The 16,489-nt window shown below is 37.0% G+C and overlaps 1 protein-coding gene across 6 annotated transcripts in view; it reads left to right on the forward strand.

The window, feature by feature from the left end:
- ATP10D (ATPase phospholipid transporting 10D (putative)) overlaps positions 1–16,489 on the forward strand; it is a 124,031-nt gene that overhangs the window by 42,260 nt on the left and 65,282 nt on the right. For 4 of the 6 annotated variants that reach the window (XM_021100567.1, XM_021100569.1, XM_021100568.1 and 1 more), the window contains 4 exons: positions 6,487–6,691; positions 9,124–9,209; positions 15,425–15,531; positions 15,820–15,951. In XM_021100567.1, the coding sequence (XP_020956226.1) occupies positions 6,487–6,691; positions 9,124–9,209; positions 15,425–15,531; positions 15,820–15,951 (530 nt within the window). The remainder of the gene's footprint in view (positions 1–6,486; positions 6,692–9,123; positions 9,210–15,424; positions 15,532–15,819; positions 15,952–16,489) is intronic. The other 2 variants (XM_021100570.1, XM_021100566.1) reach the window with 1 other exon arrangement.

Consider the following 16,489-nt stretch of genomic DNA (forward strand, 5'->3'; position numbering starts at 1 on the left):
CTGATTCTCTCACTTAGTAGCTTTGTAGCCTTGGGCAGATTATATAAACAAGCTAAATTCCAGTTCCTTTCATTATGAATGAAAGTATAAAACCAGTAAGCACAGTACCTAGCCCTTTCTAAGTACTAAGTAAAAGTTTGCTAGTGTGGTTATTAGAGGTTAATAATAACTGTAAGCTAGAGTTACGTTTGTCACATAATCAAGTCTTTGAATCAGTATTTGCGAACTCCTTAAAAAAAAAATCAGTGTTTTCACTGTATGATTTTTTTTTTTTTTTCTTTTTAGGGCCACACTTGCAGCATGTGGATGTTACCAGGCTAGGGGTCGAATTGGAGCTGCAGCTTCCAGCCTATACCACAGCCACAGCAATGCCAAATCTGAGCCATGTCTGCGACCTACAGTGCAGCTGGTGGCAATGCCAGATCCTTAACCCACAGAGCAAGGCCAGGATCAGAACCTATATCCTCACAGGTACTATGTTGGGTTCTTAACCTGCTGAGCCACAATGGGAACTCCTGTATGGTTTTTTAAATACCAAAATTTCCTGATGGGAGACGGGTAATTTTTTCTTTCCTCAGTTATCCTTTTAGACATAGTTGGGATTTGTTTTCGATGTTTTGCATATAATCTTGAGGATGAGATGCAGTATCCTCTTCAACTGCTTAGGATCTAGTCTGAGATATTACTTTATGGTTTCATTTCATAATAGAATCAGGTAACTTTGTCTTTTCATGATATTCTATGTAATTTGCTTTTTGTTTGTTGTTGTAGAAGAAATAATACTTACATTATGACCTCCCTCATTGTTCTTGGAACAAATTATAAAGAAATAAAGGTGGGCGATAAGACCTTGTCTCATTGATTTAAGTTAATGTACTAACTTAAATTCCTATGAAATACAAAGAAATTACTTTAGACGACAAATTATTTCTCAATAAAATTAAGTTGAAAGTATGACCCATTAAATTTTGTAAGCTTTTGGGATAAGCATATTACCATAAGCAGATAATTTGGTTCTTATTTGTAGTATGTGGACTTTCACAAGGTGCTTGATTTTATTTGGGAAAGTATCATAAGGAAATAAGCACTAGTATGGAAATTAAACATTGAAACCCTATTATACTCCAATTAAGTTAGAATAAACTATTGAAAACTTTTCTTAATATTGCCTTTAAAGTGGCAGCCATTTGTAAGGTTTTAAGATTTGCTTCAAGGATGATAGAAGTATGTTGAAAATAAAGCTATAATCACCCAACAAATTTAAGTGCCTGCCATGTTGTAGGCACCTAGAGATTTGGAGGCTTAAACAAAAAACCATAAAATACGTGATCCCCCCACCTCCGGAACTTAGGTTGTTTTCTGATCTTTAAAAATCATACTGTTGCTGTTAGGAGTTAAATACTAACTAATGTTAATATTTTAGACTTGTCTCGTATATCCATAGAATTTCTTGACTCTTGAAATGAGACTAAGTATCAGTGGCTTTCTAAGATACTAACCGTATTTATACATGACATTTTCCAAAGCACTGGTTCTTAAAATTCACATTCTAATACACAATTAAACCATGTTTATTTGGTGGTCACTAGTAAGTTGCTGTAGCTGGGAGCAAAGTCTAGTATTTGAGAGTTGGACTCTGGCAAATCCCAGGTCTACTTAGGAACTGTGCGACCTTGAGCAAGGGACTTGACCTGTCAGAGCCAGCTTTTTCTCATTTTGAAGAGGTGGGAGAGTGGGGTGTAGCACAGTCAGAGTACCAACTGCCTAACATTTATACAAAAATTAAATGAATTGATGAATATAAAGTATCCAATAAATCTTAGCTGCTCTTGTGTCCAATGATTATTCATTATTTGCTTGTTATAAATTGATTTTAGTGTTTTATTGGAAAAATATTAAAGAGGATTAAAAAAATTTTATTCATAAGCCCATTCTTTCTCTCTTTAAATTTAAGTAGGAAGTAGAAGTCTGTATTTTCTACCTTTTATTCTAACCTCTCTTTTTCCTCCAAACTCCTAGCCCAGTAGAGTCACTGTTAACAACAGCCAGTGTATTCTTCCCAACGTTTCTCAATGCTGATGTTGCAAAGCTGTGTGACACTGAACTCTTTTAAAGAAGCAAAATGGGTCTAGGAATTTGCCTGAAGTTGGGATTATGAGAGCTCTGCCCCGACCAGGAGAGTAATACAGAAGCACAAATAGCCAAGCAGATGCAAGAATTTCTAGTACAGTTAGGCTGTAGAAGAACTCCTTTTAGTAGTTTTAATTCTGTATTAGAGAAGGAAATACAGCCTTTTTGTTTTTTGTTTTTGTTTGTTTGTTTGTTTTCTTTTTGCAGCCCCTCCTGCAGCATATGAAAGTTCCTGGGCTTAGGGGTCCAATTGGAGCTGCAGCTGAGCCTATGCCACAGCCATGGCAAAACCAAATCCGAGCTGCATCTGTGACCTCTATCACAGCTTGTGGCAACACTAGATCCTTAACCCACGGAGCAAGGCCAAGGATCGAACCCACATCCTCACAGATACTATATCAGGTTCTTAACCCAGTGAACCATGACAGGAACTCCTACAGCCTCATTTTGAGTCTACCACAATTAAAAAAATTTTTAAAGCTAGTTAAAACTGGCAGTGAACACTATCAATTAGCTGGTCCTTTTTTTCGCACTCCACGCTCACCCACACCCTATGTCACTGTGCTTAGACCCTCAGCATAAATTCTCTACCTGAGATGCTTATTGTCCTACCTTTGTTCTCCAACTCACTCTAGATCATCCTGCAGGACTCACTTCTTCCAGAGCTAAATGTACCAGCTCTTTGCTTCCATACTAGTCTATGCACATCTCTCCCTTAGGAGTATCTCTTTTGCAGCTGTTGACCATAACTTCTTTAAGGTGGTGACCCTATCTTAGTTCCTTCTGTATTCTTAATGCCTAAACTGATAACTGGCATAAATACAGACCAGTATATGTTTCTTGACCTGAGCTAGCTAGCTGTTGGTGAAATGAGCTGTTTGAAAATAAAATCCTAGTATGGACTCCAAATTGGGAAAAGTGAAGTTGATTCATTTATGAAATTGGCTTCATTTGCCCTCTGTTCCAATGTAAATAAATGGTGTGCCTCTGAGGGATCCTACTTCTTAGGTTTGAGAGAAAGATAAAATCCTTAACCCTAACATTCAAGTCTGTCTGCTCCCTACGTTCATAAGTTCTTGGCAAATTTCCTTTTAGCTTCCTTCATAGAAAAAGAGGAGGCCATTAAGCACGAATTATGTACCTCAGTGCCTTCTTATATCATCCACATCATCTCCTGCTTTCTTCTGACTTTACATGAAGAGGTAACTCCCTTCCTTAAAACAGTAATCCTTTCACCTATATTCCTAATTCTCTCCCACGTTGCGTCTCCATAGCCTCCACCAATGCCCCCGACTCTGTCCTCTCCCTTCAACTTTGCCTCTCTGTGCACTTCTTCCTTGCAGGCTGTGTGCATGTCCAGTTCTTTCATCCTTTCTGTGCTTTGACGTACCTTCCCTTGCAGTGGCCACGTTTACCCTTTTAATCCTTTCATAATTAAATGTCATGAAGTACTGTACTTCAATTCCCAATCATTCCTTGATTCACTGGACAATTTGCTTTCTTCTTCACTCTCCCCATCAACAATTTGATCTAGTAGCATAATAACAAACATCCTAATAACCACATACCATAGACATGACCCCTTTGCGGCTGTTTTGTTTTTTTTTTAACAATGATGACTCCTGTTTTGAAATTCCCTTTTTTCTTGATTTATCTAACATTTCCTTTTGAGTCTTCTTTTATTTCTCTATCACTCTGAAATCTTTTTCCTAAAGGATCTCATTTCTCTGCCTGGTGTCAACGGCCCTCTGTGTATCTAGGACTTTCAACTTTAAATTTCTCCTTATGAACTTCAGCTCAGAACAGTCAAAACTGCTGGAGCTCTTCAATTATTATATCCCACTTAAAATAAAAACTTTCCTAAGTAAATTTATTCCCTGTGATGCAAGCAGTTGCTCCTAAAATTGGGGTCATGGTAAAAGGCACCATTCATCATACAAATCAGAAACAATAGTGTCATCCTTGGTGATTCCTTTGCGTGGAATAAGTCATCATACTTGGTTGTATCTAGTATCCAAATATGCCTTGATTTAATCTCCTTTCATCTATCTTTTTTGCTACTGCCTTTATTCTGTCTTCATTCCTCCCCTGAATTATTTCAATAACTTTCCATTGGTTTGTTGGTCATTCCTATTCCTAACTAGCCTGCAACCCAACAAGGAGAAATAGGATTTGATCCTTCTGTGAACCTTTATTGATTTGCCATTTTCTATGGAATGAAAACCCTACTCCTAGATATGGCAGTAGGACTGAACCTTCAAAATGGACCCCTGCCTACCTTTTGGATCTTCTGTTACTTCCCTCCATGGAAGAATGAATTGGTGCATACAAACAGTAGAAAAAAAATGTTAAAACAAACCATTGATTTATCTTTTGGATCTTCTATTACTTCCCTCCATGGAAGAATAAATTGGTGCATACAAACAGTAGAAAAAAAATTGTTAAAACAAACCATTGATTTATCTTTCTCCATACAATGACAAACTTTTTAGGTGATTAAGGATTTCCTTTAGTTGAGTTTAACTTGGTGCATTAGGTAGTGGGGGAGAATATGTCATAAAAATCTTAGATAGCCCTTTAGGCTAAATATTTCTTTCTTTTTTTTTTTTTTTGCCTTTTCTAGGGCTGCTCCCGCAGCATATGGAGGTTCCCAGGCTAGGGATCTAATCGGAGCTGCAGCCGCTGGCCTAAGCCAGAGCCACAGAAACGTGGGATCCAAGCCGCGTCTGTGACCCACAGCTCATGGCAACGCTGGATCCTTAACCCACTGAGCAAGGCCAGGGATCAAACCTGCAACCTCATGGTTCCTAGTCAGATTCGTTAACCACTGGGCCATGACGGGAACTTAGGCTAAATATTTCTTGAAATAACTAATTCCATATGGCAGAAGTCATATAAGTATCAGCATTAGATGGCATTTCTATTTAATATGATGTATTCATTTTTAATATATAGGTCATATAGCTTAGAATATAACTATCTCCTAGGCTTCTTTGACAATGAATTTGAATATTTAGCTCCAAATATGTAATAGAAGATAAATCTTTACTTTTAAAGTAAGTGAATTTTTATAGCAAATAGCAGTTCTTTGAAGCTATTTGGGAGGAAATAGGGGGAACGATACAGACCTTCCTAACACCGGCTGGCCGTGTTTTATGTGAAATGCTGCTTGACTCGTAATCGATATTCTATGGTACAAACTTCATAACTAGTCTAACGAGAATGCTTTGTGGAGCCTAATTCATGCCATTGATATGAAAATGCATGAGAGGTTTGGCAAAGACTTTAACATAAAGCAGGGTATTTAGGGCAAGTCAACCTCGATTGATGTACCTTTCCTCTAAATAGGATTGAATATATAGAATGGGAAAACTACACTTTTGAAACAGGTTAAAATTGGCCCTTCCTCCTTTCTAGGGATCAGCTGCAGCCAATTCAGTACTGTTACAACCAGTTATTTCTATTAAATGATAATTGGGGTCTTGTATGTGTTTAGCAGTATCATGATTTTTAAAAATGTTGTGTCTGGGTATTTTTTCCGTATCTTTTGGGTTTTCTTTAATTTATCCATCCTACCTGCCAGATGGGAAGCTCTCTGAGAGCAAATAATGTCTTGTGCACTTTGAGATCCTTGTCACCTGACCGCAGGGCAGTGCGCAAGGATTGCTTTGTATATGAACAAAACTCATCCAATGTTAATTTTAATTTTAGACCAGAATTACTCAAATAGCATAATGGTTCCAAATTTCACAGGAAAAGAACTGAAAAATATGTTTTGGCAGCTTAATAACTACATTTTCAGGTGAATCAATTTTTGGACTTTAAGTTTTACCAATTCTCTGGCTTCCCTTTTTAGCTTTTTTTTTTTTTTTCTTTTTTAGGGCTGAACCTCCAAGTATATGGAAGTTCCTAGGCTAGCGGTCAAATCAGAGCTGCAGCTGCCAGCCTATACCACAGCCACAGCAATGTGGAATCTGAGCCGTGTCTGCAATCTACACCACAGCTCATGGCAATACGGGATCTTTGACCCATTGAGTGAGACCAGAGATTGAACCTGCATTCTCATGGATACTATTTGGATTCATAACCTGCTGAGCCACAACGGAAGCTCCCCCTTTTTAGCATTTTACAGATTAAAATTCACCCATGGAGTTCCCTGGTGGCTCAGGGGGTTAAGGATCTGGCCTTGTCACTGCTGTGGCGTGGGTTCTATCCATGGCCTGGGAACTTCCACATGCTGTGGGTGTGGCCAAAAAGTTCACCCTAACACTTTAAATTATATACTAAAATTTTAAAAAACTTATGTGTATTTTGAGCTCGATATTCTTTTTAATTTTTTTATTTTTCCAATTTTAGTAAAGAGAAAAAATATGTTGACAGATGCTGGAAGGATGTTACTGTTGGCGACTTTATTCGGCTTTCCTGTAATGAGGTCATTCCTGCAGATATGGTTTTACTCTTTTCCACTGATCCAGATGGAATCTGTCACATTGAGACTTCCGGTCTTGATGGAGAGAGCAATTTGAAACAGAGGCAGGTGGTTCGGGGCTATTCAGAGCAGGTGAGTAATGTGTTCTCTGTTGATGACTTTTTTTCTTTTCAGATGATGACTGAGCTCATTTTCACATGTATAGATAAAGAGATTTTTGAATTCATTTTTACCTTTACAAAATGGAATTTTAGAGAGCTCTATCCAGTTCCAGATATCAGTGGAGGTGTGCTGTAGGTTATAGATAAAAATACACAATGCCTTTGGAGTAAACACTTCGGTCTGGCAAGCATATATTTTTTTGGAATTGAATTTAAGGAACCTAATAGTTTGGGAAATTATTTTGCAATAGAAATAATCCACTTCTAGTTTATTTTTCTTAAACTTAGATTTTTATGTTAGGTTTTATTGAAGCTGGAAATACCAACTGGTCATTGTTCCTAAAATCTGTAATTACTTATATACCAAGGCCTTTTAAGACTTTTGTAACTTCACATGCCTCAGAGCTGTGAGCCTTCACCACACTGTGGTGAGGGAAAGAAGAGTTTTGATGTTATATTAACGTGAGTTAGAATGAATCCCAGCTCTGCCATTTAATTGCTGTGTGACTTTGGGCAGGTCACTTAAACACTGCTTCAGTTTCTTTATCTTAAAGTGGAAATGATGATGGCTCTCTCACAGTCTTATTGTGAGACTCAAATGAAGTAATATATGTAAAAACATCATGCAAAATACCTGAATATTGGTTTTCATTTCCTTTCTCTAGAAGCACTTGAGGTGAGATATTTTAAAATGTAAGTTTTAATTAATTTGTTTATTTTTGTCTTTCTAGGGCTGCACCCATGGTGTATGGGAAGTGTTCCCAGGCTAGGGGTCAAATAGGAGCTGCGGCTGCCAGCCTACACCACAGCACAGCCACAGTAATGTAGGATCTGAGCTGCATCTAATGAGCTACACCATAGCTCACAGCAATGCCAGATCCTTAACCTACTGAGCAAGGCCAGGGATTGAACTGGAGTCCTCATAGATACTAGTTGGGTTCACACCACTGAGCCACAGCAGGAACCTCCCTAAAATGTAACTTTTTTGGAATTCTCTTGTGGTGCAGTGGGTTAAGGATTGGACATTGTCACTGCAGTGGCTTGGGTCACTGCTGTGGCACAGGTGTGATTCCTGGCCTTGGAACTTCCATATGCTGTGGGTGCAGCCAGAAAAATAATAAAATAAAAATATAAAATGTAACTTTTTTTAATTTGAACTATCATTAGGTTAGGTTTCTCATAAACCAAAAATAGTTTAGCCTAATAACATCCTTATCTTTGGTAAATTCTACCTTGTCACATTAAGTCCATTCTTTCTACCTATAGATTCATTTAGATCAGTTGTGATTGTCATGCCCCTCAGCTTACTGTAATGGTCATATTTGTAAGCATTCTTATACCTAAAACATTGGCAAAAATCTTATACTACTTGGAATTCTGTTACATACCACTAAATGTTTACTTTGAGGACGATACCAGTTGATTAATCAGCATACTTTGCTTTCAATCAAAGGTGAGCTTCCTAGAAGCTGATGACCTCGTTTATAAGCCTGGCTTTAAACACCTTCTTGGTTTGAGCCCTTTAGCCAATTACTGATCCTCTGATCCTCTTTGTGTATCTCTTTCTTCATCTGTTAATTAGGCCTAATCATAGAACCTAACTCATAAGGTTGTGAAGAAGAAAATAGTTAAGATATTTAAAGGGCATAATATAGATTCTAGTTCATCAGAAGAAGTTGGTAAATATTCATAGCAAATCATAGGGTCATATTCCTCATGTTCTCCAAATGTTTGCTGATATACATATTAATACTTTGAGATGTGTGAATAGCATGTATCTTATTAGCCAAAAAGCCACACAAAAAAGGAATGAGATAAGGTTGATGGGGCTTGTTCTTGGTGAATCCACGCCTTAGAGAATCCATGCCTATTTTCTGTAAGGACACTTTGCTTATTTACTCATTGGTTTTACAGAACAATCTTAAATTATTATTTGATCTATTTGAGAATTTTGTAAGATATTGATAACAGCATATTTTAACTTTTTAGATAAAATTTGCTGAGATCAAAGGTATATGGGCTCCAAGTACTCATATGTATGTGAGCATATGGATATATATACACATGCATACTTAATCTCAGAAATTACCTATATGGTTAAAGAACAACAACAGAAGTATTTTCACTCTTCAGTGTCTTTCAGATAAAAATGTGCACTGTAAGAGGAGAGCTGTCTTCTGTGGGGAGAACCGCATGGATTCCAATAGATAATTCAGACATTCTCATTACCTGAAGATGTTTATTAATACTCTAGGCCCATTCTGATCTCATTTATTATTCCTGTACATTAAATTTTATGCCTTAGTTTTATCTTAAAACATTGGCGAAAGGATAAATAACTTAAATCTCAAGATGTAACCTTGTATTTTTGTTTGGTGATTTTTTTTAAAAAAATATTTTTAGGACTCTGAAGTTGATCCTGAGAAGTTCTCCAGTAGGATAGAATGTGAAAGTCCAAACAATGACCTCAACAGATTCCGAGGCTTTTTGTGAGTGATACATGTCCTACCTTTGGGGATGTGAATAGAGTTGTATGTTGCAATTATATTTAACTCAGAACTTTTGTGTTCTTATACACAAGTTAAATCACTAAAGGCTATAAATTAAGCCACCTTGAAATTTGGCTTATTGTAGTTATTTGATAAATATTTAAGTATGTAATTTTTTTAAAACAACAGCAAAATCTTGTTCTTAATCCGAGAATCTCTTTCAGTGGTATATGAATGTCTTACATGAACTCCACGTTAAGCCCAAGACATATTCGTTACTTGGAAGACAGTGTTTGGACAGACTTGCCAGCTTAAGTGACATGATAGAATGAGGTCCTTCTATCCTATTAGGATTATCAGGTGGACAATTATGTTGACAAAAGTTATCTAATGATTTTGAAATATATCTAAGAAAAAGTATGGGAATCCACAACAGTGTTCATTTTAGAGGCTTCCTGTTGGATCTACATCCCTTTTCAAGAGCAGCTAGAATTTAGGGTCTGTCTTAATTTCAGACTGGTTTCTGCCCCTTCAGTGCTTTATTTCAGGGGCCAAGTTATTTACTCTTTGATCCTTCCTGATTTTTAAGAGGAGTCAGTTAGACTTACTTTATAGTGGTGGTCTTGTGAGAAAAACATAAAAAAGTTCCCAACTCATTGTTTGAGATGAGAGTTATCCTGATACCAAAAGAATATAAAGACATTTAAGGGAAGATTAATATCCCTCATGAACTTAGATACAAAAATATCTACTCAGAATTAGAGCAAATCAAACCCAACAGTATTTAAAAAGGATAATACATAATGCCTCAGTGGGACTTAAACTAAAAATTCAGGATTGACTTAACATTAGAAGATCAAACAATATAACTCACCATATTAACAAAATGTAATTAACAAATTGAAAAAAGAAAAACCAGGTGAGCATCTCATGGACGTATAGAAAAAGCATTACGACAAAATCGACTTCTTGCAAACTGAAAATAGAAGGGAACTTCTCAACCTGAGAAAGGGCATCTACAAAAACCCCACAGTTAAAATCATACTTAAATGGTGAAAGACCTTTTTCCCTAAGATCAGAAACAACACATGGATATTGTCTCTAATCACTTGTATTTAAGATTGTGCTGGAGGTTATAGCTAACGTAAAGGAAGTAGAAGCGCCAAATAATAATAAATAAAACTGTCTTTTATTCATAGAGAGTGTGGTGGTCTTTGTAGAAAAATCTGATGAAATCTACAAAAAAAAAAAAAACTAAACTGAGTTTAGCAATGTTGTAGGAAACAAGATCAATATACAAAAATTAGATTTCTGTATACTAGCAGGGAACAGGTATTGACATTTAAAAAAATCATTTTATAATAGCATCAGGAAAAAAATCTTAAAAAAACAACCTGACAAAAGATATAAAAGGCCACACTTTTGAGAGAAACTAGAGACTTAACTAAATGGAGAGACATATGTTCATGCATTGAAAAGACTCTGTATTGCTAGGATGTCAGGTTTTCCCCAAATTGATCTATAGTAATCCCAGTTGAAATCTTAGCAAGTTTTTTTTTTTTTTTTTTGAACTTAAGTTTATTCTAAAAATGTTTGTGGAGATGCAAAGAACCTATTTAACTATAACAAATTTGAGAAAGAAGAACAAATTTGGAGGGTTAATACTAGCAGATTTTGTTTTGGCATAAATATGGACCAGGAGGCCAATGGAAGAGATTATAGCGTCCAGAAATTGACCCAGACCTTTACGGGAAACTTGCTTTTGACAATTTAGTGACAACTGGCAGAGGCTTAGTGGAAAAAGATTAGTTGTTTCAACAAATGATACTGCAAAACAAAAAATTATGTGGCAATAATTAGACATCTATATTAAAAAAAAAACCTTCAATCCAGACCTCTCACCACTTAAAAAAATTGACTAAAAATTGATCCTATACTTACATGTAAACCTGAAATTATAAAACTCCTCAAAGAAAATGTAGAGGAAATCTTTGCCATCCTGTGTTAGGCAAAGATTTCTTAGATACAACACCAAAAACACAATTCTTAAAAGGACAAAGTAAGTAAAGACAAAATTTTCATCAAAATTAGAAGCTTATTTTCTTCAAATCGCACTGCTAAGTGGATAAAAACATAAGTCACAGACCAGAATAAAATATTTGCAATGCATTTATCTGAGATAGGGCTTGTACTGAGAATATATAAAGACATTGTGAAACTCAGTAATAAGTAAATAATACAATACTTCTGTCTTTTTTTTTTTTTTAAAAAGGGCTGCTCACGCAGCATGTGGACCTTCCCAGGCTAGGGGTCCAATTGGAGCTGCAGCTGCCAGCCTACACCACTGCCACAGCAACGTGGGATCTGAGCTGCATCTGTGACCTACATTACAGCTCACAGCAATGCTAGATCCTTAACCCACTGATCAAGGGCAGGGACTGAACCTGCATCTTCATGGATACTAGCTGGACTTGTTACCACTGAGCCACAATGGGAATGCCAAACAATACAATTTTTTAAATGGTCAAAAACTTGAGCAAACCCTTAACCAAAAAAGATATATGAATGACAAATATCTATGTGAAAAGAAGCAAGTTAAAACCCCAGAGGTACAACTGCTAAATTAAAAGGACCAACTATACCAACCCTTCAAAAGGATGTAGAGGAATTAGAGCACTCATACTGGTAGGAACGGAAAATGTTACTACGACTTTAGAAATTAGTTTGGGAATATCCTAAAAAGTTAAACACTCTTACCCTATGATCTGGCCATTCCACTCCTAAGTAGTTACCCAAGAGAAAGGAAGCATTTATCCATACACTAACCTGTACATAAATGCTCAAAGCAGGTTCAAGGAGCAGCACAGGTAATGGCATTAAGGCCTGAGACCGTGGTGCATTTGCAGAGTCGTGAGTGGTTAAGTGTGTTGGAAGGGTAGATGAGAATAAGGTAGATCTCAAAGAGGCGGGATCATGAAGAGATGTTAACTGATGGTCCTGTCTTCAGAAATGTGTTCATAAGCCATCTCTTAGGATTAGTCCTTTTTAGTCATATTTCCTCCTGTTGGCTGACAATTTACAAAATTTCCTCTTGGGTGGAAAACAAATGTATGATTACCAAAGGGAAGAAGTGAGGTGGGAGAGGGATCAATTAGAAGTTAGGGATTACCATAATACACACTACTTTATCAAAAATAAGATAACCAACAAGAACCTCCTGTACAGCCCAGGGAACTATACTTACTATTTTATAATAACCGATAAGGGAGGAGAACCTGAAGTGTGTAACTGAATCACTGTGCTCTACACCTGAAACTAATACGATATTGTAAATCAGTTATACTTCAATAAAAGTTTTATTCCTCTTGTCAGTGTCAGATTTAAGGGCGGCCATTTTTTGACCTGAACTTCAGCATCTGAAAAAAAAGACCAAAAAAAAAAAAAAAAGTCTGAGTACAGTTTGTGCAGCCCCCTATTGGGAATGCTGACTTTCTGGCACAATCACAGACAGGAAAGAATGGGAACTTTAGTTTATCGCTGCGTGGTCTGCAACATAGAACTCTGCACAGACTCTGACTCAGAGCATGTATATTTAGTAGAGTCCACCCAGGTGGATACAGTAATTTTTTGTGAAATTGTTTTATCTGCTGAACTAGCTCCTTATCCTTTTCCTGCTGAGTGGCCTATTTTCTAAAATCAACAAAAAACTTGAGATGCTCAAACTCACTCTGCATGATTGATGGCCTCTCTGACCTTCTTATTCTCAGGTAGCACTGACTTCTTCCCTCTTTGTACCACATCATGTGCAGAATATCAGATTTCTATTGTAATAACTATACTACTTACACTTAACATATTACCATATCAGTCACCTCCTGTTAGAGACTACAGGAGCTAAGTTTTTCTGTTCTCATCATCCAGATGGGAGCATTGGGCACATGGTAGATGTTATGTAGGCTCTTGAATGGATGAGCCTATGTAACATCTAGGAATGATGGATATGTTTATTTTCCTGATTGTGGTGATGGTTTTGCAGGGGGGAAATGGCAAAACATCACATCTTGACATGTTTGTGGACAGGTCAGTGTCTCGTATGGAATCTGAAGGTCCCACACTGTTTAGGTGCCAAATATCACACACCCATCAAGGGTCAGATATGTTTACAGTTTGGAGCAGGCACAGTAAAGATAGAAGCCAGGCTTTGATGTAATGGTTATAATCTAGAATGATGTAATGGTAAAAAAGAAGGCTTCCAGGAGAAGAAAATCTTAATGCACTAAGGAACTTTGGAACTGATCCTTTCATATGTTACATCTGTCCCTGTAAAAGGTCTAGGGATCACAAATGCTGTGTTAATGAGGACTGTGTGATGCATGCCTAGGAACACCACGTGGAAATGTGAATGTTGAAACTTCGTTCCCTCATCTGTAAATCCAGGAAGTAGAATTAGATGAAACCCAAGGACACTACTAGTTCTGTCTATGACCCAAACATTCTATATACATTTATCTGAAGCCATGTAAACATACACCTTTTAGAAGAAAAGTCCTTTACAAATTAAAGGCGTGAAATGACAAATCTGTCTCTTTTCCTCCTCCTCTGTGGTAGGAAACTTTCTGAAGAGCCTTTATTTTCTTTTCCTTGTAATTCCAGATAGCAAGGATAGCAGACACGATGACAATTTTCCTCTATGTAACAAAGAAGAAACAACTAGTAGACGGAAGTATATTGCTTAGTCAGCCGTCTAATTTTACAGCTGAAATCAATAATGCATTTTCACAAAATAGATGAAATACATTACTTTTGGTTTATTTAAAAAATTTTCACAAGCTACTAGTGTAATTTAATCAAGTGATTGCTTTGATAATTTTAACACTGTTTATTACAGAAGATTTCAAACATGCAAAAGTAGGAAGCAAGAGTGCTATGAACACCCATGGGCCCTCGCTCAGTTTTAACTCTTTTGTAATTTTGCCAACTTCGTTTCACTTATCCTCCCACTTCCTTCCCCATCCCTATATCACATCATTCACTGTAAACGCTTCGCTGTGAATATAAAGCAGAAAAGGACTTTCTTAAAATGCAGTAGCCATAGCATCATCATCACATTGAACTAAATTACAATTTCTTGCTAGAATCTAATACCTAGTCTTTGTTCTGATTTCTCAGTCTCAAAAATATTTTATGGTCAGTATATTCTAACCAGTCTCAAAACAAAATTCTTCAATTTATATTTGGTTGATAGGTCTCTAAATTTAGCCTCCCAAGACACTGGGCCATTGAACTTGCAGAATTTACCAAAGTCTAGATTGAGCTGATTGCGTGCTTCCTGCTTTGGGTCCCCCCACCCCGCCTTTTCCTCCAGGCCCCTCATTTGTCAAGTAGACTGGGTCATTGTGCTTACGGAGGTTACCACTGCAGATCTGGTAGCTTTGGCCAACGGCACCCTTGTGGTGGTGGTTAACATGTTTTTCTAGTCTTGTTTCTTGAAGACTGTCCAGAGGCACTTTCAGAATCTGATGAAAGAAATAGCTTTTCTCCGTAGAAAATGACAAGTGCATATGCACTCACCTAGACACACATGGGGAAATGTTATAGTTTCAAAGCCTTCACAGATCCCCTGATGTCACAGATACCAGTTAAATTCCTCTCATAGAGGCTTGATTAGATTCACAAGGAAATGGACACTTTCATCTCAACACCTAGAGGACTGTGATGTCCCCTCATCAGTTCTGTTGAGATCTGTGTTGTCAGCCTTATTTCATTAGAAAGTTCCCCAGCCTTCCACCTGATAATTTTAGCAGCCACGGATTATCATTGTTAAGAATAATCCTTGATTTCACCAGGGTCTAAAATGATAATTTTCTAATTCCATCAAGACCTTTCTTTTCATCAGCTATTGAGTTACCCTGAAATACAATTTCTGTTGTAGAAGTGGATACCTTATTTAGAATATTTTTAGTGTTTGTGTTATTAGAAGTTGACAAACAAGGAATAATAGAAAACAGTGTTAGAAACTTGTTGCATCTTTTTTTCAAGCCACAGTGGGTAATGCAACTCTGAAAAGAAAAGCAAATGTGTCAGGGATTTAAAACGCTCTCTGTGAACTGTGTAACTTCATTCTCCAATGGAGAAAACTCAAAAGTTACAATTTTTATTTTTACGTCTCCATTTTTGCTATTTTAAAATAAATCTCTATGGTGTCTTTCTTATAGAGAACATTCCAACAAAGAACGTGTGGGTCTCAGTAAAGAGAATTTATTACTTAGAGGATGCACCATAAGGAACACAGAGGCTGTCATGGGCATCGTGGTTTATGCAGGTTGGTTACACTTCGAACTTTTCACCATTGTCTCCTATGTGCTTTTTTGCAAGTTAACATTTTCCATTTACTCAAAATGCAGTCTCTGGAAGCAGGAAAGAAATGTCATCTTGATAACCTTAATTGTTGGTTTCTTTTTCTAAATGGATCAGAGAGGCAAAGTAAATTAACAAAATCTATTACATAATTACTTGTCATTAAACTATCAGCTGGAGAGATTTAAAAATAGGGTATTTTTTACCTAGCTTTAATGTGCCCATTTTCTGACATACTTTGTTACCCATGTAGGTCATGAAACCAAAGCGATGCTGAACAACAGTGGACCAAGGTATAAGCGCAGCAAGTTAGAAAGAAGAGCAAATACAGATGTCCTCTGGTGTGTCCTACTTTTGGTTATAATGTGTTTAACTGGTGCATTGGGTAGGTGGAATTTGATTATTTGCTGACATCTTTTCAGCAAGATACTCATTTAGGAATATTTTATTTTCAAAATGATATTTATGAATTTAAGTTTGGCTTCTGAAAGGGAGGTTTTATTTGCCAGTAATTTTTTTCTTCACATCTTCAGCTCTCTCATTCTCTGACCAGAAAAGCATTAATATTGATCATATCCAGTTACACATGGCCACAGTACTAAAGGGACTTGGAAAGCGATGTAGAAAAAGAGAGACAGGAGTTCCCATTGTGGCTCAGTGGAAATGAATCCGACTAGTATCCTTGAGAACGTGGGTTCAGTACCTGGCCTCGCTCAGTGGGTCAGGAATCTGGTGATGTTGTGAGCTGTGGTGTAGGCTACAGACACAGCTCGGATCCTGCATTTCTATGGCTGTGGCACCCTAGGCTGGCAGCCGTAGCTCTGATTCAACCCCTAGTCTGGGAACTTTCATATGCCTCAAATAGTGCACTAAAAACCAAGAAAAAAGAGTGAGAGACAGGAGAATATGTAGCCTTGAATTTG

Source organism: Sus scrofa, chromosome 8 (assembly GCF_000003025.6).
Source record: "Sus scrofa isolate TJ Tabasco breed Duroc chromosome 8, Sscrofa11.1, whole genome shotgun sequence".
NCBI lineage: Eukaryota > Metazoa > Chordata > Mammalia > Artiodactyla > Suidae > Sus > Sus scrofa.